Raw genomic sequence first — 24,287 nt, 5'->3', positions numbered from 1 at the left:
TGTGGAGTTGATTCAACTCATCGACTAGCATGTGCCGTCATGTTAATCTTTTGTGCAAAACCCGTATGGACGCCCACTATACATAGTGTACAGAGTCATACACACCAGGCTAATGTTTATGATTGCTGTCAAATGCTGTAAATGGTCTAATATTTTTTTCAAAATATCGCTCGGACAGAAACGCTCCTTTTTTAGCAATTGAGCTTGCCAGGGTCAACTTGCAGGCTATCCAAGCTAACAAGACTCTAAATAGTCTGTGCAGCCAACGACAGAACAGTTAGCATGCTTTGGTCCAACTTTTTCCATGGCGTTAGAACTGGTACACCGTTTTCGCTTGTGAAAACAAAATGGCGGCGCCGTGGGTGGAAACGTGCATATTAAGGGGTGGTAATATTATAAGATCTCCTTCCTACGTCACTAGGGGAGCAAAATGTGAGCAGCTCGTTTTTTCACATGCTTGCAGAGAAAGGCTTGCCAAAACAAAGTTACTGGGTTGCCCTTTTTCATGTTTTCTGGGTTGGTAGATGCACCAGGGACCCGATTATAGCACTTAAACACAGAAAAAGTCAGATTTTCATGATATGTCCCCTTTAAGAGAAGAAAATGATAATGGCGCGCCTGATTAACTATCTTGTGTGACACTCTATGAACGTAGAACACATCGCTAGTCTGTTCACTCAAAAATGCATTATTGCATTGAAAAAAAACGACGCGGGCAGTGGAATGGGGAAAAAAAGCAAAGTTATTAAACGTGCGTTGAACTTTTTTAACTTAAAGGAACACTCCACTTTTTTTGAAAATAGGCCAATTTTCCAACTCCCCTAGAGTTAAACAGATGAGTTTTACCGTCTTCGAATCCATTCTGGGTCTGGCAGTACCACTTTTAGCATAGCTTAGCATAGTTCATTGAATCTGATTAGACCGTTAGCATCTCGCTCAAAAATGACCAAAGAGTTTCGATACTTTTCCTATTTAAAACTTGACTCTTCTGTAGTTACATTGTGTACTAATACTGATGGAAAATGAAAAGTTGCGATTTTCTAGGCCGATATGGCTAGGAACTATACTGTCATTCCGGCGTAATGATCAAGGAACTTTCATGAACAAAGCTCCTTGATTATTACGCCATGTTTCTAAAATGCCGTTTCATGGGCGAGATGCTGCAAAAGACGCGAGACATAAGTGTAACAGCCAAACACGTCTGCCAAACATAAAAACAATAAGAAAAATAGCACAATAGAATACAAAAACCTGTAAAGAACTACTACTGTATATTTGATATTTCATGTTATCATGATGGTGACGGGCTGAAACGTGGTGTTATTTTCTGTTTTTACAAACCATTTACTGTTATTTACTTTTTGGCTAAGAAAAAAAATGTTACATGAAAAAAACATTAAACATTAACATTAAAAAAATGTTACATGAGCATCCAATAAAAGGTGTCAGGAAAGTTCCATGAACAATGTTTTTGTGCTAACGTTCTGAGAACATTGTTACAGACCAGATAATGTTGAACAAACATTCTATTAACGTTACTGGAAGAACGTTTGTTCATAACCTTTCCTGTTAGCTGGGAGTATGGTATGATTTATAATAAATCAGATTCCATTTATTTAACAGGAAACACACACAACACAGTGATTGTGCCAGAGTTATCTATAGACTATAATTTGCATCTGCGGTTCAAATCAGAATAAGCAATAATCAGGACGACAACACCAGCTGTTATTTGCATAGAGCTTTTCACAATACAAATCGTTTCAAAGCAGCTTTACAGAAAGTGCACGTTTTGTAATATTAATTTCCCATGAAACAACGGGTGCAGCACCTGTACTAGCATCACGCATAGACGTCAAGGTTACCGCATCATTAACCCTCCTCTGGGACGAGGCTGCGGCGTCATGCGGGACTGTGCTAATCACGCTTCCGTGTTGCGGTGGCTGTGAAGGTCAGAGGTCAAATCTAACCACTAGAAACATCTGTCATATGATATGGATGTGTAATTCGCAGCACTCTCTTTATTAACGACCCTCCACGGGGCTGTTACCATGGCGACAGGTGCACTGGGGCATATATGCGCTTCCCATGGATTTTAAACCGGCCCCGTCCGACTAACAGGGCATAAATCTCGTGAATCAATTCATCATTACTGGAAGGAAGGGCTGCAAGACGAAATCATTTATGCATTTGCTCTAAAATCACTTAACGCAAGAAAATACAGTAAAAATCTAGTTTAAAAATGATTTTTTTTTTGCATTTTATACATTTATAACAACACTTGGCTACATGTTTTACTAAAAGATTTTAATATAGCACATCAAGACTTCAGTGCAAATGAATCGTTGATGATGAATCATATTTATTCATTTTGATTTACATGCACCATTATTTATATTTTACTAACACATTTTAATATATGAAAAATTCCACAGGGAGACTTTTGAGAACATTTCTGAGTGATAAACTGAAACAGACACTTCTAAGGAACCGATTCACTGAAATCAAACCATTTTTCCTACTGAATCTAGTTTAAATACACTAAATGAACAATAAAATAATATACTTTTTTTTTTTTTTTTTTGCATTTTGTACATTTATACACTCCAATATAACAACACTTGGCTACCTGTTTTACTTAAAAGATTATAATATAGCACATCGAGACTTCTGTGTGACAGCGCAAATGAATCATTGATGATGAATCATATAAATTTATATTTTATTTACAAGCACCAATTTTTATGCGCATATATTTTACTAACACATTTTAATATATGAAAAATGCCACAGGGAGACTTTTGATAACATTGTGATAAACGAACTGATTCACTGAAACGGACACTTCAAAGGAACCGATTCACTGAAATCGAACCATTTTTCCAAAAAATTTTTGGTGTGGAAGCCATCTCGAAAAATCATTTTTTACAGTGTATCGTCGTAACGCTCTCATCACAGATTAAAGGATCTCTGTGAAACTAGTCGAATGCACAGCAAATAAATGCAGTCAAATCAGTGAGATATATTGGCACAAAACTGACCGAAATATATACCATGAATATTTGATATGTATCGGCCAAGCACAAACTCATCCTGATTATTCAAGAAGCTGTTGTGTTGGCCATCAGCATCGCTCACCTGCTGACACACCATGTTACAGCCAACAAAGCCGCGCATTCAGTGTTCAAACCCGCCGGTCATCTCAAAACCGGCTCTGAATGCCTACCATACCACGGGTCACGTGACCTACCAAATCTATAGTTTTGAATAAAAGCGTATGACGACAGCGGCTAATTGGAGCACAAACAACAGAGAACATACGATACGGTGTTTTATACGAGGAGGTACAGATGAAAACAAAGACAACTCTGTCCTTGCAGCAGTTTTGTATTACAGTATTTGTGATGGTTATTATACACAATGATATTATTTGGCCCTTAACCATCACTCAAAAACGTTCACAGAAGAACTGCATGGGGAAAACAGGCCATGACTGACAACTAGATTTGGACTGTATTTTACTTTCTGGCATTAATAATGGCTGATTTGGTTGAAACGATGGTTCCTCTTTATTTTAGCCTTATTAAATATGGTCAACAGGCAGAAGAACACATTTTTTTTAGCTATATTGGCCAATACTATAGTATAGACGGGACACGTCCTCATCACAGTCTGTCTGTTTTAACATTTGTCCTCAAACATCTGTCAAACCTCCATTTCTCCAGACCTTTTGGTGGCAAGACCAACAAAACCCCAAACCACCAAATGTGAAAGCAATTCAACACTGTTAAATGCAGTTTAGTACAATCCTTAAAGCAAATCAATACCTCACAACGACCTCAAAAACAACTTCATCACACGTGCTTCAGATCAAGCTAATGTTGTTTACATGAGTGTTTAATAACCATGTTCAATAAAGAGCTTCATTCTAAACTCACAACGCCTTTAAAAAGAGCTGATGGATGGGTAATACCATGGTTTTTATACAATATTCATATGTATTAGTATTGACGTAGTTGTACTCCAAAGAATGCCATGGTATATGCCCAAAAACTACCACAGTAGCTTGTTATAATATCCTTCAAAAGTCTGGAAATGTGTTGAGAATACAGTGGAGGCACACAACTGACTGTGGTGTGGAAGATTACAGGCTTACACCAGCGCAAAAACAATGGTGTCTTAAAGTAAAAATAAACTTAAACCGGTTGTTAGCGTTTAAAAATAGTGTTCCTCGAAACACAATGTAGCTGCAGTTTTGTCCAGATTCTCTATCATCCTGAACAGATAAAACCAGCCTAACCGGGTTGACTGGTTTTAGCTGGTCTTCCAGCCTGGTCTGGTTTTAGAAGGGTTTTGACCAGTGTTGCCAAGTCTGCGGTTTTCCCGCGGAATCGGGCTACTTTAACACTGTTGCCGCAGGTTGTTTTTCATGTCCGCGGGTTGAAGCGACCCCAAATAACATGATATTTTGCTCCTGGAATGCAAATTTTACCAGAAGAACCCCGCCAAAAACGTGGATTTTACCTCATGGAATGCGATTTTTACTGGGGCACCCCAGCGAAACACGATTGGGCTAGTTTTGAGTAGCAATTGGGCGGGTTTTGTTGTAAAAACCTGGAAACCCTGGTTTTGACCACTTCTTTAGCTGGTTTAACCACCTTAAACCAGCGTAAAAACAATGGTGTCTTAAAGTAAAAACAAACAAACCAATTGTTAGCATTTAAAAATAGCATGTTCCTCGAAATACAATGTAGCAGCAGATTTGTCTTGAACAGATAAAACCAGCCTAAACTGGTTTTTGCTGGTCTTCCAACCTAGTCTGGTTTTAGAGGGGTTTTGACCAGTGTTGCCAAGTCTGCGGTTTTCCCGCGGAATTGGGCTACTTTAACACTGTTGTTTTTCATGTCCAACCCCAAATAACATGATATTTCGCTCCTGGAATGCAAAGTTTACCAGGGGAACCCTGCGGAAACACGATTGGGCTAGTTTTGAGTAGCAATTGGGCGGGTTTTGTTGTGAAAACCTGGCAACCCTGGTTTTGACTACTTCTTTAGCTGGCTTTACCACCTTAAACCAGCAAACCAACACAGGCTGGTCTTTCAGCAGGTAACGGAATGTAACGTAACGTAACGTAACGTATTTAGCGATATTAATGTTTCAAGCGCAGTGAGTCACGTCATAAAGAAAAATAGCCGAAGGCCGCGAAAACATCAAATGCACCCCGACGTCATAAAAATAATTATCTCTACACGCCCCTAACATGGTTGATTTACTCGAATAAAACATGAAGGAACAGTGAATCATAATTTGGAATCAATCCTGACTTTCAGTTCCAGGTTATTATCCAATTTCATTTAATTCGTAGAGGATTCGTGTTTGATCCCATTATGATCCCTGTGTTGTTTGATCCCAACCCAGCAGGCCACTGAACACATTCCTCCATTAACTATCTGGATCTACACCAGTCGAAATAAAACGCGTAAAGCTCTTAATATGTGATGTCACATTATGTTCATAAAGACCTTCAATCACGCGACCGCAGCAGATTTAAACGATCTGAAGGTTTAGATCACCTTCAGCATGACAGTTCGCTTATTAATATTAATAAGTGGATCTGTTACACAGCATTTCTGGATGTCGGACATAAAATATATCGCTCATTTAACAGCGCGCAATACATTCCGCGTACGCAGCGATTAATTTAATCGCGAAAATTTCCACACCAGCCGAGCAAACAAAATTCCTTGGGTAATATTATATGACTCAAATACATATATATTATCGTTTAATATTTAACCTCTTCTGACCGAAAAAAAACATCGTCGCGATGTTTGATATCGAAATGTACAGTCGCTGCTGTTTTCAGCACGTTCTGGTGTATCTAACATTGTGATGATGGTTACATTGAACAGACTGGTTACACTGATGGTCACATTGATCAGCGTTCGGCGTCGCTACGATCTTTTGTCGATTTCTTACCTCCACAGCGAGCGTCGACGTCGCGACCATTAGTAATATGAAAACCTCTCGACACCCCATTCTGCTCCTCTTTTCTCTGTGTTTCCAACAAACAGCGCTGGTTTTATCGAGTAAATATCCGTTTGGTGTAAAATGTCGGTGTGCGGCTCGCGTCGACTCCCAGAAGAATGCGATGCGCCTGCGATGGCGAGTCAGAACAGCGCGTCATCTGACGTGGGAATATGTACGGGAGGGGGAGCAGGGAATGCCGCCTTACACTGAAAATACTGCAAACCAACATTAAAATCAAAGACTACACTTCAATTTACAAACTTTATTTTATCTTATTTTATAAATATTTTTCTTTTAATTTAAATATGTTTTATATTATATACTGTTTTCTTTTTGACATAATTTATTATTGTTGTTTATTTCAGCTTGTTTGGCTGCTGCTTACCTGAAACATACATTTTATGAGTAATACAATATATTAATAAAATATATAAATATATTTTATATATTAATATATTCATATAATAACGAAAAATGTTACTCATCAGTCTGTTTCTTAATATTTTTTTTTACTTTATTATTATTATTTAGCTTTTCACCATACCCTATATCGTTATTTCTCATCTAATAAATGTATTTTATTTTACATTTGTAAAAATAAATAAAATGCATTAAATGTCTTACATATGTAGTGCAGAGCACTTCTGTTATTTGCTGCCCCCGTGTGGACGTTTAGAGGGTTTCTGAAATGAAATCTATTTCTATTTTAATGTAGTTTCTTGGCTATATGTGAAAATTAGATTTTAAAAGGCCACAATGAATAAAACATAATAACAAATTGTGTGATAGCAATAGCATATATGTGCATCACCTTGCAAAAAAAGAGCATACAGACTTTTATTATGAAAGGTAAAGACTGACATAAGAATAAAAGTCGGAATTTTGTAATTCTGACAAACTACAAATACATACAAGTTGCCCTATTCATAATCCTATTATTATTTCCTCAGTGGATTAATCAAGACACATAGTAGGTATGAGAACATAATGTTACTCTGTAAAACACATATAAAGTTTATTCCCATATTAACAGTTCATTTCACGGTATTTTCATTCGTCATTAACAGAAATAACACTGATTTTGAACAAAACTCATCACATTTACCGAATCACATGTGAGTTTATAGGCCTGTCCTGGTCTCACGCTGCTTGAAATAACTTTTATTAAAGTTCATTAGATTTGTGAGACCATTAATGTCAATTGCATTAATAAAAAAAAAAATATTCAAATCCCCACATGAGAAGCATCTGCGGTCGAAATCCTCTGCTTTGTTTCCAGAGCGCTGGTCTTGTGTTGTGCAGAGATTTTGTGCAATTCCGAGTGCAACTATCTTCATCAGCAGCAGCAGCAGAATAAGGGCACGAACGCAGGCTCATTTCCTGCTGTCGCCTGGATAGGGTGGAGGCGGAGAGTAGTTTGCCGCTCTGGGTGGAGTCGGTGTGTACGGAGGCGGCCGCAGATCAGGAGGATACATCTCACAATCATAGCTGTATGGAGGTGGAGGGCCTGTGAAGAAAAAGAACTGGAAATGAATGTTGCTCTTACTGGGGTGACGAGAAGGAGGACTTCCTGTCCAGTTAAGCTATGGAAATGTTATTATGTTGGCTTGTTAGCTTCTTCTTCTGAGACTAAATTTTATACAGTATCTCCTAGAGCTTTCAAGCTACGACCACCAAACTCGGGTCAGACCTTTAGACTGTTCTGACTCGGTATATCTTTTCGTAAACCGGGCGATCAAATCTATGAAAAATCACACAAACTTTCATAGAGGGGGTCAAAATTTTTGTACAATAAGACAGAGTATTTAAGCTGTCTATCAATAACAAAAGCTTAACAACTATCCTTGGACAACTTGCTAGCAACATGTTACCAACATGTTACCATGCTAAACCATGCTAACGACATGCTAAATATGTTAGCAACATGCAAAAACATGTTTACAATGTGCTAAATCATGCTAGTAACATGCTAATTCATGCTAGTAACATGTTAAAACATGGTAACATGATAATTCATGCTAACACTGTGCTAATTCATGCTAGCAATGTGCTAATCATGCTAACAACATGCTAGCAACATGTTACCAACATGCTACCATGCTAAAACATGCTAGTGAAATGCTAGCAACACGCTTAAACATGCTAGCAAAATGCAAAACAATGCTAACAACATGTTAAATCATACTAACAACATGCCAGTAATGTGCTAATTCATGCTAGCAACATGTTAAAACATGGTAGCAACATAATTAATGCTAACATTGTTAACATGCTAGAGACATGCTAAAACATGTTAGCAACATGCACAAACATGCTAAGAATGTACTAAATCATGTTAACAACATGCTAGTAATGCTAGTAATTCATGCTAGCAACATGATAATTCATGCTAACATTGTGCTAATTCATGCTAGCAAATGTGCTAATCGTGCTAACAACATGCTAGCAACATGTTACCAACATGCTACCATGCTAAAACATGCTAACAACATGTTAAATCATGCTAGCAACATGCTAATAATGTGCTAATTCATGCTAGCAACATGTTAAAACATGGCAACATTAAACATAGCAACATAATTAATGATAACATTGTTACCAACATGTTAACAACATGCTATCATGTTAAAACATGCTAGCAACATGCTAAATCACAACATGTTCTCCAACCAATATGCCTATATAGGTCGTTTGTCACTTCCCTGAAATACAACCCATAGGAGCGTTTACTAAAGTTGCGCTCCTATCGACAACAGGACACTTTCATTGTGCTAATCAGCAAAGCAAAGAATGCAAAAGAAGTGCTGCAAGGAGTATGAGTTCCGTCTCTGTGTTCTTTGGGTGCAAGGGATAGTTGGTTCAAGCCACTCGAATCTTATAAAAGTTTTTAAAAAGCCTTTATTTCATCATGGCTAAATGTTAAAAACAGGTGACAAGCACATAGTCTGCACACCTACGCGTTGCGGCTATTTTGCCTTCGTCAGGGTGTGAATCACCGGGGCTCCAGTGTGCCTGTGTGTCTGAAGGGTTTTATGTGTTGTTGTGTTACCTGGGTAACCCTGAGTCACGGTGTTGATATATGATGAGCTGAAGACGCCCACTCTCGCCCCGCGCCCGTTCTTCACGCACATACAGATGCACAGAAAGATGGCGGCCACTGCGCCCATCAGAAACACAACGCCAAACACAATCCCTGAGATGGCCGTTCCCCTGAAAAAGAGAGCAGAACAATCAGCAAAAACTGATGCTGCATCAACAAACAACTAACTGTCTTCAGTAACAGCTGAATCTGAATTTGTCTCATATTTGATGAAGTCTGCATCACCAAACAGCTGTTTTGAATGTCTGTACCATATAACGTGCTGTAGAAATAAACGCACTAGTACAAGTGAAGCTTATTTTAGTAAACTCTAACTACCTGTTTTATGGCAGGATGAGCTCAGTATTTGCTCTACATGTGTTTTTGTGAAGTCAGACCACCCAGAACGCTCATATTTATTTACGTCCTGATGGATCCCATCCACTCGTGAGTCAACGGTGATCCGTCTCTTGTGCTAACAGGCACCTGATTAAACATGTCTTTGTTGCGGCACAAAAGACCAAATATGTTGCTTTTCAGTTGTCGTTTCAAGTATGGATTAATGTGGGAGTGAGAGACTAAAGGTAAATATAGATATAGATGCTCACATGTGAGAGTGAGATTACTAAAGGTCCTCATCTGAGGAGAAACTGCAGCAAAAGCTGTGATTTACCCAGCTAACAAAAATATGTTGTAAGAGCGTTGTGCTAACGTTCCTATTAAGTTAACGTTATTTTGGAATGTTCTCTGAATGTTCAAAACATCCAGTTTTATTAAATGTTTGGTTGGTTGTTATGAGAACATTAAGGGAACATTCCATTTTATCATTCTTCAAACATTAAGTTACTTTTGAATGTTCTCTGAAACAAGGAATAACATTTAAAAAACGTTAAACGAATGACTAAAAGTTCCACGAATTATATATAAACAATGTTTTTCTGGTAACATTATTAAAGACCAGATAACTTTGAACAAACGTTCTATTAACGTTACTGGAAGAACGTTTGTTCATAACGTTGAGAGAACCTTGCCTGAACGTTCCGTTAGCTGGGAAATAAAGAATTAAAGTTGCTTTCATCAACATTTGATTAAAAATAATGTTTGATTTATGCAAAATGGAATCAGAATTCCTCGACGTAATTGGACACGAGGTTTGATTATGGAGTGGATTTCAAGTTGAAGTGAAAAAAACAGCTGTGTGTGAGGAGGGGAGGGGAGGGTCAAAGGTCAACTCAATGGTGATGTTATATATGAGTAAAATAGCAGCAGTGAGGAAGTGTGTGAGAGAGTGTGTGTGTGTGTGTGTGTGTGTGTGCGTGTGTGTGAGAGAGAGTGTGTGTGTGAGTGAGTGTGAGAGAAAGAAAGAGAGTGTGTGTGTGAACGGGTGTTTAAATGAGTGTGTGTGTGTCTGTGTGTTTGTGTGAGTGTGTATGCGAGTGTGAGTGTGTATGCGAGTGTGTGTGTGTGTGAGAGAGAAAGAGAGTGTGTGTGAGTGTGTTTGTATGAGCGTGGAGTGTGTGTGAGCAAGTGTGTCTGCGAGAGTGTGTGAGTGTGTGTGTGAGAGTGTGTGTGGGACTGTGTGTGTGTGTGTGTGAGTGTGTGTGTGTGAGTGTGTGTGTGTGTGTGGGACTGTGAGTGTGTGTGTGGGACTGTGTGCGCGCGCGTGTCTGTGTGCGAGACTGTGTGTGTGTGAGTGTGCGTGTTTGTGTGTCTGTGTGTGAATGTGCGTGTGTGCGCGAGTGTTAATGTGGGTCTGTGTGTGTGTGTGAGAGTGAGTGTGTGTGTGTGCGCGAGTGTTTGTGTGGGTCTGTGTGTGTGTGAGAGTGAGTGTGCGTGTTTGTGTGTGTGTGTGTGTGTCTGTGAGTGAGTGTGCGTGAGTGTTTATGTGGGTCTGTGTGTATGTAAGAGTGAGTGTGTGTGAGTGTGTGTGTGTGTGTGTGTGGGACTGTGTGCGCGCGCGTGTCTGTGTGCGAGACTATGTGTGTGTGTGAGTGTGCGTGTTTGTGTGTCTGTGTGTGAATGTGCGTGTGTGCGCGAGTGTTTGTGTGGGTCTGTGTGTGTGTGAGAGTGAGTGTGCGTGTTTGTGTGTGTGTGTCTGTGAGTGAGTGTGCGTGAGTGTTTATGTGGGTCTGTGTGTATGTGAGAGTGAGTGTGTTTGTGTGTGTGAGTGAGTGTGTGTGTGTCTGTGTGTGTGTGCACTTACGAGAGCACGTCTCCCACATACGCGTAATAAGAACAGCAGAAAGGAGGAACTCCATCGCAGCAGTACTCAACACAGCTGTCACACTGAGCGTCTCCACGTCCTGCAAACACACACACACAACATGATTATGTCAAAAATTGGGGTAAAACACCAAATGCAAACAATACAAAGATATATGCTCGATGCAAACTGTAATTCACATTTACACCATTCAGCGATGTGTGTTAGAGTTGGGAAAATCAAATCATATTGAAAAAGTTTTAGTGGAAAACAAGTCTAATGATAAGGAATATGACATATGATATTTCTACAGTGTGCTTCAGCTGCTTTAGACCGAACAATATAAAACTGAAACATGTCGTTCTCCACAAACACACACGTTTCTCTGTATCCAGTGTTGTGTTGGAGGGCCGAGCTCGACTGATCCCATCATTCCTTCCGCTGACAGACAAGTCTGATCCTGCAGAAACAATCATGTGTTGCTTCTTGCTCAGAGCTCTTTAATGCATCAAACACACCACTGACAGAATGATCAGTGACGAAGAGTGCTTTATGGGTGTATGCAGCTTAATTATTGCTTAATGCAAATTGCTTTCCATTATTTGTATTTAGGTTTGAATATATATATCTCATGCTCGAGGATGAGGATGGTTGGAACACAATTACAGCGCTATCTTGTCCTGCCCACAGTCATCACAGTATAATTGGTGTAATTATGACTTCTGAAGCACCGAAATTTGGCTTCAATTTGAGTGGCGTCTGTTTGCATCTGGCTGAGCAAACTGAGCAAATGTGGGGCCCTGCAGACTGGGTGGTCCCCCAGAGGCCCTCACTTTACCTCTGGGTCCTGTCGGTCAACACTTTTGGGACAAAGACGCTTTAGAAGCACTGGTGCCTTAAATGTCACTGCATACACACACACACACATCACAAAGCATGTCTGTATGGATAGTGTTGTGGCAGTACCATGGTACTGGATGAATATACAATGATATTTACTTGATATTCCAATGTATTTCAAAGAATACCATGGTAGCATTAATACACGCTAGTAAAACGAGCATTATAAAAACAAGTTTTCCAAACATACCCAACTAACAAAACAATAACGTAATTTCTAAAGGTTTTCTGAACATTCGAAACATTTTGCATTATTGGAACGTTACTTTGGAATGTTCTCTGAACGTTCTGAAACAAGTAGTAACATTTAAAAAATGTTAGACGAACGATGAACGTTCTATGAATGTTACTGGAAGAACGATTGTTTTAGTTGGGTAATGTCAAAAAGTTGAGTAATTTAAGACTTTACTTTTACTAGATAACTCATAAGTAACTTTAATTAGTTCATAAGTCATCGCACAATAAAACAATCAGTTAAATGTTTAATTGATGTAACGTTATTTCCTAGTTGTTGTTCGTGTGTAACTTCTGAAATATGAAAATGCGTTACCGGCGAATAAGCAGAGCAGCAGCGAGTCCCGCACGAACTTCCAACTCTTCTGTGAACTCGCCGTCCTCGGATTTTCCATAATGTTCCCGTTGATTTATGGAAAAACAAACGCGTCTAACCAACTTTCACATGTTAGTTGACGGTCAATTCATCGAACCGATGATACGTCTGTGTTGGTCTGACTGTCAAGTTTTAGACGCTTAAAATAAAGTCCATAACGCTGCACGTGTTCCACGAGTCTCTCAGAACTTCTCCTCTTGACTCCTTCCTCTTTGTCTTTAACTTCTTCCTTGCGCTATTTTCTTTTCTTCACTCGATCCCCTCCCCCAGGAACGTCGTCCAGCCGCTCAGGGAGTCTGGATGCGACTGAAGGGCCGCGCGACGCTGCCCGCCTCCACCGTCACGACTCATCATCATCATCATCACACGAGCATTATCGGTTACCTCAGGAACAAAACAAGATCCGCACGATCATTCTGGGAACACGTTCGCCCTTTTCAATAGCTGCAAATTGCATCATCATCATCATCTTCTCTCTGTAGTGACCCTGAAGTCTATATTTAGGTCTCTCTTCAATCGTGTTTTCACGAATCCTCTCTGTGTGCATCATCCCTGACCTCAACCAAACACGAAGAGTAAACAAGAGCATCTCATTATGATATGCATGAGCTTCAGATTGTAATTCTTAGGATTTATAGTTCCAAGTCTCCATAATGTATCCATTTTAAGTAGCTGACAAACATAAGCTAACATTCCCATTAAAGGCACAATATGTAAGATTTTTGGATTAAAATATCCAAAAACCACTAGAACAGTGTTATGTATTTTGTTGGCTTGTGTACTTATCCCAAATGTTTCCAAGAATGTTTAAATCCAGAGAAATAAGCAATTTTAACCAGGACACGGAGCGTGTCGGTGCGTCGCCTATCAATGACATCATACCTGCGTTACCCTCGGTTTCCGGTTTTATTTTGTAGAAACCATGGAAACACCAAAGACGCTTTAATATATTATGTGTTTTTATTAGACAGGTGAGCAACTGATTGGATACATTCATAGACATAAAACTAATCATGTTATATAGCTCAACACAGTAAGTCTTATTGTTTGAATCTTGTTTTCTTGATTTACCGCGAGTACCATGTTTTACCATGTCTAATATCGAACTAGCTTACTGCAGTGTGCAACAAGTCTCTCATAGCAGCCGCCGAGCGAACACACAGAGTAGGATTATTAGAACTTTCAACATATAAGTGTATGTAATATGATAAACAGCGCTGCGTTACCCCACATAGGCTACGCTTGACTGGAAGAAGCGGAAACGGCGACTATGGCATAATAAAAGTCCCGCTGCTCTCGAGACGTGTGTAGCACTCGTCCCTCATTAGCAATCGCTCCAGCGGCATCGTTCCGCTCCAACACCCTGCTTCATACTGCAGTAATGTTAATAAATCTTTAATACATTACCTCATCCATGAATATGTTTTCTGCCCGAGTCCTGTCGGATTCTTTTCCACCGGCTGTAGACGTGTGAAGAAAACACCTCCAATGATCCCACGAAATCAAGGCATCATCAAGCTACGTCTTTGTTTTGAATAAGTGACCTCTAGCGGCTAAATTTACATATTGTGCCTTTAAGTTATTTAAATGTTCTCTAAATATTCAGTTTAAAAAAAACAAACCAGAAATAGTTTTTTTTTTTTTTTTTTAAATAGTTATGCAAATGTTAATGAACATTCCATTTGATCATTTTGCAAACATGTTACTTTTGTTCTCTGAACATTCTGATTCTGAAATGGTAACATTTAAAAAAAATGTTTCAATTGTTTGTTTGTTTTTTTAAAGATTCTGTTACTTGTAATAAAGTAAAAATCTTGCTATCTTGCATATTACATATTTACATCTTCCTTGTTTCACCCTGTGCAGTTTTCAGACAGTCAGAGATAAAGGTTTTCAGTAGATCATGGTGTGCAAAGTCACTTGTTATTTTGCTGAGCGGCTGGTTGAATGTATTATTCAGCAGAAGGACTGGCTTGGGTTGAACGCGCTTCCACTTGAACCACCCTTGTAACATAATGACTAAACCACACAGTGTCCTCTTTAATTATTAAAGCTTGTTATATAACAAAAGACTTCCTCGTTATGACAAGGTGATGTGATTATTACCTGTGCTGCTGAATATGCCAGTCAAGCAGGCTTTCTCTGAACAGCTGTTGGGAGTGCTAATAAATATAACTGAATTAATTTAACTGATTTCATTTGCCCCAGTGAGCTTTCCTTTTGTCTTGTTCCTAATATGAGCAGATAGACTCAGTAGCCTTGCATTAATTATTGTCATGACTAGATCTGGTCATATTGATGCTCTTTTGACCGCATGTATTTAAATATAATTATATACAATGTACATAAATTTGTGTTCAGACTTTATTAAAGTTGTAAGTTGCATTGTGAGTCTGTACATATGGTACATATGATAATATGATATTGGTGTATCTTATAACTTCTATCTCTCCTGCTAAACTTTGTTTTGCAATTATCCGTATTTTATTAATCAATTAATTATAAATAAGTGGTGGCTCTTATTTTAGACCTTGTGTCGGATTTATTGTGCAACTGATTTGCATTTTTGTATAGAAGCAACTGAAATATAAAGATAAAAGCCCAATTTACTATTTAATACATTACTATGTATGCAATCCCCTGCAGTACCTTCATCAACCGCTAGGGGGCCTCACACCAGGATTTAGACTCAGCAGCCACACCCAAAATAAGCCAAACAAATAATTTGGTCCACAAATCAATGTGATACTTTATTCATAAACCTAAGATCATAGATATTGTATAAATACTCTAATATAATCTACATCCTTCAGTTATTTCAATAACAACAATAACAACAACAAATAGAAATACAATAATTATAAAAAAGCAACAAGATTATATTAAATGGGCTGTACAAAAATAAATAACGTTTGAATATTCTGTACAAAAAAGACACCTCATTACAAAGATACCTTCTCAGAAGGCAGGAGAGGATTACTTATGAAGTAGTAGTAGGAGAGAAGTCCTCCACACAATCACACAACACTAACCCACACATACATAAACACACACTCGCACAAACACACTCTCTCCTCAGGTATAAATCCTATGGTCTTTGGTCACCCTCCCCCTTGAAAAAAAGATATGATCCCTCTTGATCGGGTATGGCTTTGCAAAATGCTGAAAATATCAACCTATGAAGCTAAACGTTAAGCTAATGTGCGTTCTTAAACTTAATTATGCGGAAATGCATAATACCTGTTGTGGTGTTTGATTAGCAGCATGTGTGCCTAGCTGAGGTGAGATATGGTATTGATTTTGGCAAGAAAATGCATTTGTTAAATATGTGCTTTGAGTTTGCAACTTTTAAATGGAGAACCACTAGAGGGTGCTTTATATAAAACACCACTACTAATGAACTCCTTTGTCTCGGTACGGCTCTTGACCCTAGGAAAAGACATTAGCGCCTATATGCCCTCTTGTGACAAATTAAACCTGTCTGTCTAGTCCAGCTCAGACAGACGGTACAAATGCATAGCTGTTTCATGCACTCTTTCATGAATCATCCATCATACACACCCACGCACACTCAAAATCTAACATGCATGACATCAGCATCCAAAGCAGCAGAGGTGTTCGTATTCTTCTCCTCCATCACAGCTGTCAAGACAGGTACACTGTGTGCCAGCTTTGTGCCCTGTACCCAGTGTTGGATGGGTGAAAGAAGTTTGGTTGCAGTCTCTGTCATAAAGGGCCCTTTGAATCCAAAGCACCAACTTACAGCCGTTCGAGGTTGTTGCAAGCCTCAGTGTTCAGTTTCAACAGGGAGTCAGGTTGCACAATTCCAAGCGAGGTCGTGGCTGATTTTTAGCGTTGCAGCTCTCGTTAGGCAAAATGCGACCATCGTGTCCGATGCAGCGCAGCTGACGCTTGCGATAGCCTCTGCCGCATGCTTTGGAACAATCGGACCACTCCCCCTGCAGCCAGGATGGGCACGCCTGCAGAGCACAGGATTGTGATGACGCAGGGCGCAGCTCTTCAGGACAGTCTTTTGACTGATGGCCGTAAGCATCAAGGCAAAGGACGTCCCGCTTCTGGATACCACCACCGCAGGTCTGCGAACAAGGTCCCCACTCACGTAGGGCCCATTCGGCATCTCCTGCTTCACTAATGGCATTAATGGATGGACGATTTGACCCAATGGGACGTGGAGCAAAGTAGCTGTACTTTACGCGAGGTCTTGGGGAATCGCCAACTGACAACACCTGGATAGTAAGAGCCTCAGGTAAGGGAGCGAAGCTTCGGAGGCGCTCCAGTGTGGCAGAGGAACCACTGTATCGCAGAAGTGCACCTTTCAGAGAGATATCAGTCTCTAAAGTCATCAGCTTATAGTCGCCGTTCAGTAGGTACGTGCCATCTTGCCGGCGAACTGCTAGGTAGCTATTGTCATGGCGGCGGCCTCCAAGAGAGCGCTGCTTAACATCTAGGTGCGTGGCACCAGCTGGGATCGTCACTATGTCCTGATAGCCCGGTCTAAAGTGCAGAAACAAGCAATGGTCAGTAACAGAATCTGAGGAGGTATGTTGTAAAACTCATGCTGGTAACATTCATGTGCAGGTTGTGGACTTACATAGCACGTTCCATTGATCCAGAAACTTTCTTGCAAGTAGATCCATCTCCTCCACAGATGCCGCATTTGTCGAAACGCTTGTTGGAACCAATGACCCGGTCACAACCAGCCTTCACACACTGGCCTTGGACACAGACTGAGGTGGAATCCGGGGTGCATGGTGTACCATCAGCAACCTGAAAGCATTGGAAGTAAGCTCAGATTACACACCTGTCTTGCATCCACCAAACCATTACAGATTTTACAACAACTCTAGGGGGATCAGGCTAATTGAGACTCTCACCTTTGGCTTCAGAATGAAGAAGTACCCAGTTCCCTTTGCTCGGCACACCAACTTGCAGCGGTCCTTGGGAGAGACTCCCGCATACTTCGGCACCCACTCGACACCTTCTCCTGAGCCGAATGACACCTGAGAGGAGATGTCATTGTGGGCCAAACACTGTTCCTCACGGAATGTCAAACCTGCGCAAACAAATACAGTTTAGTATAAAGCAACTTGCATTTGGTTGCATTGGTTGAAGTAGCAGTGAAGAGACAATCCCATACCATTGCTATCAGGGCAGGCCTCGGTGTTGCAGGAGCGGTACTGAATTCTCTTGCCCTCGCAGTATTTGCCTCCATTTTTGGGTTGGGGATTGTCACAGTCCCTAAAAGAGTATTGCACACCTCCTCCACAGGTACGTGAGCAATCTCCCCAAGATCCCCAAGTTCCCCATCCGCCATTGACTGGAGTCTTAAAGGGAACAAGACAGAAGCATTGTCAGTCACAAATCAGAATGACACCACTTCCATATGACAATTCACAAGTTCACACTTACCAATAATCAGATAGTATAAAAAGTATGCGTATTTGGCATGCTGTCCGAGGGGAGGGCTCCGAGCTCAGAATTTTGTCCTGAACCCAGAGTACTCCCCCCGTATCTCTGGTTAGGATAGTAACCAGGCAAGTGTGAGGATACGGAGTGGTGGAGGGATGCAGAAAACTGTCAACGAACGTAGGTGAGTCGGCTATGTATATATATATATAGGCCTTATCTCTTGCTGATTGGTTAGGCAATTTGACGTGTTCCTCCCGAACTTTGTTAATAAAACATCATCAAATGGTACACCAAATGATGCTCACCTGATATCTGGCAGCCTCGGCCTTGCTCAAGCATCGTCCTGCCATACAGTAGCTGTCAGACCCGCAAGGCGTCCCATCGGCCCATGGAAAGTTCTTGGTTTGGCAGACCAGCAAGCCATTTGTAGCTGTGACGGTGCACCAAAGTGCGGCACAAGTGGTGCTCAGGTCAGGACAGTGCTGGGACTCCTCTCCAAATGTGAGACGGCACTGTCTGTCGGCATCGTAAACTGAACCTGGCAGAGCCTGGGGCAACTGCTGAGGCTTCTGGGGCTTGTCCAGTAAACACTGACCATGGCCATTGTCCAGGAAGGTTGTGACCATCAGGGCACTGCAAGGAGACCAGGGCTGTAGCTGGTCCAGATTGGACAAGGTCGAGGCCATCATGTGGGCGCTCCACTGGTCTCCATTAACGCTGGCACATTGTTTGGCATCATCATGGGGCATGTTGAACACGTGACCTACAGGAGGAGCACAATTTATTGACTTGTTCTACACCTGCATAGTTTTACATAGAAACATGGGAATGTACCTACCAAGCTCATGTGCTACGGTGAAGGCTGCTTGGAGGCCGTCATCTTCAACAATGGAGCAACTTCGATCGGGATCGCACACAGTGCCCACATCCGCCATTCCCAGAGTGTCACAAGAATGAGCACCACAAAGATCCTGCAAAATTCACAGCTATGAGCGATGCGACATAATTTACTCAGATGAAACCAGTTGTGGTATACTAAGAGAAACGTACCTGTCTGGTGAACAGTACTGCTGTGTCGTAATGCTCAGGGTGCCGGTCACTTGGTGGGTTGTGCTGCTTTTGCCACTGGCAGAAGTTCCTGAGGGTAAGCGCTGCATTGGAGGACACCTGGGGACCGTGCTCTTCATTGTACACAACAAGAAGCTTCACAACTGCCAGAGTGATCGAGTTATGAATGGTAGGGTGTCGATACAGACGAGATGCTACTGCCATGATGGTCAGCAGGTAAGTTTTGAGCCCAGCTCCGTGAAACTCTGCCATTGACTGGTCTGCCACAATCATGATCTCCAAATAGCGAGGAGTCGACACAAAGCGACGGGATCTGTGGTGTGCTGGAGGATAGGAAGACAGTGATTAAAACCAGATTTTTTGAAAAAGTGAAATCTAAATCACATGTACTATTTTGTCTATTTAAAAACCCTGTGAAATGACTTTTCCCATGTTGATGATCAAAGGCTTGGTCTTTTTTATTTAAAAAGCCAATAGGCTTTAACTCACATGGTTTAATCACAATTTCCTACTTCCTATTGCTAGTCGGTGTCAGGTGATATTAGGGGGCGGGACATCCTCATTCCAGAGTGCATTTTATTGGACATGCATTTATATACGTATATACATTTTAAATTACTTTTTTAACCCAACAGTTGGGTTTGTTCATATTTGACCCAAATTTGGGTTGAAACAACGCAGCATTTTTAGAGTGTACGCCCGTGAGTGCAAGATGATGTCATCAATAATTTTGGTCTGTTTTTCTGCGACCAAAAAACTGTGTTTAAATGTGTGTAGATACTAAAATGTACTTTTTCAACTTTTAACAATAAAGACTCCAAAAGAGCTTCTTTTTCCTTTTCAGTGATGCCTCAAAAAACCTTTCAGTTCTTAAAATAACCCTTTTTTCTTTGTATGAAGAACATTTTAATAATCTAAAGGAACGTTTTTCAATATAAAGAACCTTTTGTGCAGTGGAAAGGTTCCATTAATGTTATGTTTCCTTATGGAACCATCAATGCCAAGAAAAAGAACCTTTATTTTTAAAGAGTGTACATATAGATGACTCCATTGAACAAATGCATTTTTGATTTTACATAGTTAAGTAACTGTGTACTTAAAAAGACGGAAAGCTATTGGGAGCTAGTGCTGAGCTTGCTTACTTCTTAATTTGACTATAAGCTTCTGCTCCGCCCTGCTAATAACGTCTCCAAAACTTGCGCACTTTTACGAGAAACGTTGGCGGAAATACAAGTCCTCCGGTGCTGATCTGCGCAACATGCGGTACCAGGAGGAGAACTTCCACGTCTCTCCAGCGCATTCTCTCCCACCTCCCACTCCCCCCATCCCTACGTCCCCTTCCCTACGTCCCCTCTCCTCCTCCTGCGTATGTGGAGAGATTTCTGCCCTCTCCAAGTTAACCCTCGCCTCGCTTTTGGGAAAGGCTCTTCTGCACTTTAGAAAAACTGTTATTTTTTTTTAGATGAGTTTAAACGAGCAGACAGAACATCTGTGCAATGAGCAATCGATTTATTTTCCAACTAAATTTGGCGCGTAATGCGTTAAAGCAGACGCAGAACTCTCAAACCTGCTTAATTCGCTCCTCATGCGCCAGCGCGCACCGAATGACGCGGAGTCACCGAGTTTATTCGGGTTACCGGAGGCGTGCGTGAAATATTCATCCTAGTCTCTAAACAATAATAAAGTGTAAAGAAACTCCTCTTGGTAGAAAATAGATACATATTCTGGAATATTTACCTTTAGACTCAGATGGAATGGGCTCGGATTTGGTTGCAAATGGTTTCTCGGCGACCCGTTCCTCCTCCTCGTTCACCCCACACTTAGAACCGTTCTCCTCAGCCAACAACCCCCGTTTTCTTCTGCGGATGATATGGATGTCTCCATCCGAAGCCTCTCCGCTGGCGTTCGCGGGTTGGATGAAGTACTCTTCGCCGCCGACATAGAAGCCGCCCCGCAGTCCATTGCACAGATTGATCGCCGCAGCGGAAAGTTCTTCTCCGTTCACGGCCCCCGAGAAGAAGCACTGCGCCTGTCCCGCGCTGTCAAACTCCTCGGACTCCGGTTTCCCCACCATCTGGAACACAAACCCAGGCGCTAAAAAGGTCTGATCCGGTTCCAGCACCAACACCATCTGATTTCCAAAGACGTCCAAGCGATAGATGCGTTTCTCGGATTCCTTTTCCCGTGCTTCTGCTGTATGGGTCGCTTCGGTGCCGTACGAGTCGAGCCGGACCGGCACCACGGTGCTCTCCTCCCACGCGCTCTGCGCCGCGTTTACGCACAGCGCTGCAACGAAACCCAGTATGACGCGCAAAAAAGACATTATATTCCTGTTGGGTTCTCAAGAGCAAAATGATGGACCCCAATGGAAATCCTTACAAAGTTTTAGTTCTTTGAGAATTTGACTCCCGGAGCTGGTAGACAGAAACAAAACCAGAAAACTGCAATAGGTACCAATCCAGAGCTGAAGTCGACTCAAAATGGAAATAAATAAAACAATCGCAGTCTCTAGCAGCAGTTGAAAAGACAAGTCTTAAAAAGCATCAAAAGTGGGCAGTTTTCCCTCACTGTCTCCTCGAGATTCAACTCTCCTTCTGTCTTAGAAGCAAGAAGCCCGGCTCTCTATATATGCTCCAGTGCAGGACCACCCCTTTCCTGAAGCCCCTTTGATCTCCTGCGGCCAAATCTAGTACGCAACTAGAGTGCTGGAGCACAGCCACAATCATCAATCATCAGAGTACAACACTTACGACCCAAAGCTTCTCTTCTGACCCTTTTATTAGTCATTCGAACTTTTTATCTGTCTACACGCGTGCTTCGTGTGCATTTCCACGACTTATATAACTAGTAGAGTCCAAATCCATTCATACTATGAGAGTAAGAAGTGCGTGAGGTTACTGAGTCTCCTCACAAGATTCGGATTCTAACTTACAGGTTTTTAAATGTTCAACATTCCAATTTATCATTCTGCAAACATTATTAGAACGTTACTTTTGAATGTTTTCTGAACGTTCTGATACATAGTAACATTTAAAAATGTTTCAGAGAAAACTAACGTTTCAACAAACATTAAGACCAGATAAGTTTGAACGAACGTCACTGGAAGAACGTTTGTTCAGAACTTTGAGAGAACCTTGCCAGAACGTTCCCTGTTAGCTGGGAAAGGGTGTTAAGGTGGACCGCTCCTAAAACCCGGATCCCCTCCTCCAAAAACGCATCTTGTGTTGGGCAGGAACTCCATCCAAAATTAATTATGAGCGGATTATCGCTCCCGCCTCACAGTGTCGGAGGAAATAGTTTGTGTCTCGCGCGTTTAATAGGCTACATTTAATTTAGGCGGTCGGTGACCTTCTAAAAGAAAGTACATGCCGTCCGAGTGTTCTGAATGAAAGGAACATAATGGACATAAAGTCTGGACTTAGTGAAAATGAAGATTCACTTTCATAATTATATAATTAAACTTTATATTTAATTGTTCTGAAGCTGATGCTTCAGGCTTAATAAAGCATTTACATTGAAGAATATCTGAATTTGAGGCAACAATAAGTTCATTTATGCATGCATATGCAACTTATTATGATCTAATCAATAGTTTTCAGTCAATCCTCAAATTCAGAGAGTTGAAAGTCCACCTTAACTGATTTTAGTGTCATTTGGAAGGTCAACACAAATCCACCAGATGGCAGCAGAACACAACAATTCATTCACTCTTGCTGTGATGATCTGGAAATGGACTTTTTGAAAATTAATTTTTAAGAGTAGGCCTAAAGATAGGCTGCTCCCTGCAGTCTCTAAATTAATATATGCTAATAAAAGTACATCTATGACAACTGTACAGGCATAAAAAATAGTTTAAGAAGAAAGTATAACGCCTACACACTGTATAGGTCAAATAACCACTTTTACAATAAATAAATCAATTTATTATTATTTTGGAAAATGTTTAAATTAAAACACATGATATATAGCTATTAGAATGTAAATGGTGCGGTCAGTTTTATGTGTTTAATATTATTTGAACTTCTCCTAATTTAGTCAGACAGCAGGTGGCGCACCAGCATAATTTATGATCTCAGCTGGTCTCTTTAGGTTAGTCTGATAATATGTGCAGCAAAAGCTAGAGTATAATGCAAGTGTCACTAACCTTATATAACTAGCAAGATTAAACACTGTAATAAGTAATCAGGAGTGACACCCAATTTAACTGCAGTGTGAACGTGGCATAAGATGTGATGTCAGAGATTTAGGATTTTATAGCTCAGTGGAGTTCTTCTCAGTTGTGTTTCATGACGAGTTTCAGATGTTTCTCCATAAATTCATTAGGAGAAATAAAAACAGTCGTCATCCAGTCAGAGATATAAAATGAATACAGAGCAGCTCAGATTATTTGATGAGAAATGTTGAGATCTGAGAGCAGATATTGAGATCTCTAGACATTTTATTGCAGATTTCAGTACAGTCTATTTTGAAAACAGCGATTTAAGCAGTTTTATCAGTAGTTACTAGTAAAATAACCCATAAATAGTCTGTAAAAGGTATGGTTTATTAGTTTCTGTGTATTTCAAGTACGTTTGTGAAGTAATTCACCATCATCTGTACAGTTTGATTAGCTTGTTTTTGTTGATTTTGTATGCTTATTGACCTGTGAAATCTCTGATTTAAATTCATTTCATGAATTGTTTAGTGTCATAATGGCCTTACTGTTTAACATAAATAGCCAATAATATATTTTAGTACGTAGAGTGTATCTCAAATGAAAGTATTCTCAAATAAGTGTTGATAAAGAGCAGGTTTCCATGTGACAACTTACCCCATTGGGTCAGCGTGTGATAAATGAACTGGGAAACAACAGTGGAAATGTTCATTAGTGTTTTTGCAATTGGTATAAATCCAGAAATTACACCTATAAACCCTCTCTGAGAAATATTCACTGGAGTAAAAAGTGTGACAACTTGCCCCTCCTTCTT

General features: G+C 40.6%; 4 protein-coding genes across 5 annotated transcripts in view; all 4 read right to left on the bottom strand.

Moving 5' to 3' along the window:
- The window catches only part of appa (amyloid beta (A4) precursor protein a), a 33,231-nt gene extending 27,048 nt beyond the window's left edge, over positions 1–6,183 (bottom strand). For both annotated transcript variants that reach the window (XM_051910026.1, XM_051910037.1), the window contains exon 1: positions 5,980–6,183. In XM_051910026.1, coding sequence (XP_051765986.1) covers positions 5,980–6,039 — 60 coding nt within the window. In that variant the 5' untranslated portion in view covers positions 6,040–6,183. The remainder of the gene's footprint in view (positions 1–5,979) is intronic.
- LOC127521108 (amyloid-beta A4 protein-like) overlaps positions 1–24,287 on the bottom strand; it is a 337,319-nt gene that overhangs the window by 27,048 nt on the left and 285,984 nt on the right. The window lies entirely within an intron of this gene.
- LOC127521236 (cysteine and tyrosine-rich protein 1) lies at positions 6,851–13,271 on the bottom strand. The gene is made up of 4 exons (XM_051910398.1): positions 12,763–13,271; positions 11,313–11,412; positions 9,080–9,240; positions 6,851–7,537 (listed from the first exon to the last, which is right to left on the bottom strand). Exons 1-4 carry the CDS (start codon positions 12,839–12,841, stop codon positions 7,404–7,406), a joined length of 474 nt encoding a protein of 157 aa, XP_051766358.1. The 5' UTR covers positions 12,842–13,271; the 3' UTR covers positions 6,851–7,403.
- On the bottom strand, positions 15,547–21,934 carry LOC127521064 (A disintegrin and metalloproteinase with thrombospondin motifs 1-like). The gene is made up of 8 exons (XM_051909930.1): positions 21,058–21,934; positions 19,303–19,643; positions 19,091–19,223; positions 18,558–19,015; positions 17,981–18,167; positions 17,718–17,896; positions 17,435–17,610; positions 15,547–17,337 (listed from the first exon to the last, which is right to left on the bottom strand). Exons 1-8 carry the CDS (start codon positions 21,641–21,643, stop codon positions 16,623–16,625), a joined length of 2,775 nt encoding a protein of 924 aa, XP_051765890.1. The 5' UTR covers positions 21,644–21,934; the 3' UTR covers positions 15,547–16,622.

Source organism: Ctenopharyngodon idella, chromosome 1 (assembly GCF_019924925.1).
Source record: "Ctenopharyngodon idella isolate HZGC_01 chromosome 1, HZGC01, whole genome shotgun sequence".
Taxonomy (NCBI): domain Eukaryota; kingdom Metazoa; phylum Chordata; class Actinopteri; order Cypriniformes; family Xenocyprididae; genus Ctenopharyngodon; species Ctenopharyngodon idella.
Note: the sequence above shows the minus strand (reverse complement) of the source record. Positions and strands in the feature narration are given on the sequence as shown.

Excerpts from the sequence above, each read along its gene's own strand:
- LOC127521236 (XM_051910398.1), bottom strand. The coding sequence starts at position 12,841 with ATGGAAAATCCGAGGACGGCGAGTTCACAGAAGAGTTGGAAGTTCGTG. Across the intron at positions 9,241-11,312 it reads TATGTGGGAGACGTGCTCTC|GGGAACGGCCATCTCAGGGA; the intron begins GTAAGTGCACAC and ends TCTCTTTTTCAG. Across the intron at positions 7,538-9,079 it reads CGTGACTCAGGGTTACCCAG|GCCCTCCACCTCCATACAGC; the intron begins GTAACACAACAA and ends TTTTCTTCACAG.
- LOC127521064 (XM_051909930.1), bottom strand. The coding sequence starts at position 21,643 with ATGTCTTTTTTGCGCGTCATACTGGGTTTCGTTGCAGCGCTGTGCGTA. Across the intron at positions 18,168-18,557 it reads CCGAGGCTGCCAGATATCAG|ACTCCAGTCAATGGCGGATG; the intron begins GTGAGCATCATT and ends GTTCCCTTTAAG. Across the intron at positions 17,897-17,980 it reads GGCCTGCCCTGATAGCAATG|GTTTGACATTCCGTGAGGAA; the intron begins GTATGGGATTGT and ends TTGTTTGCGCAG.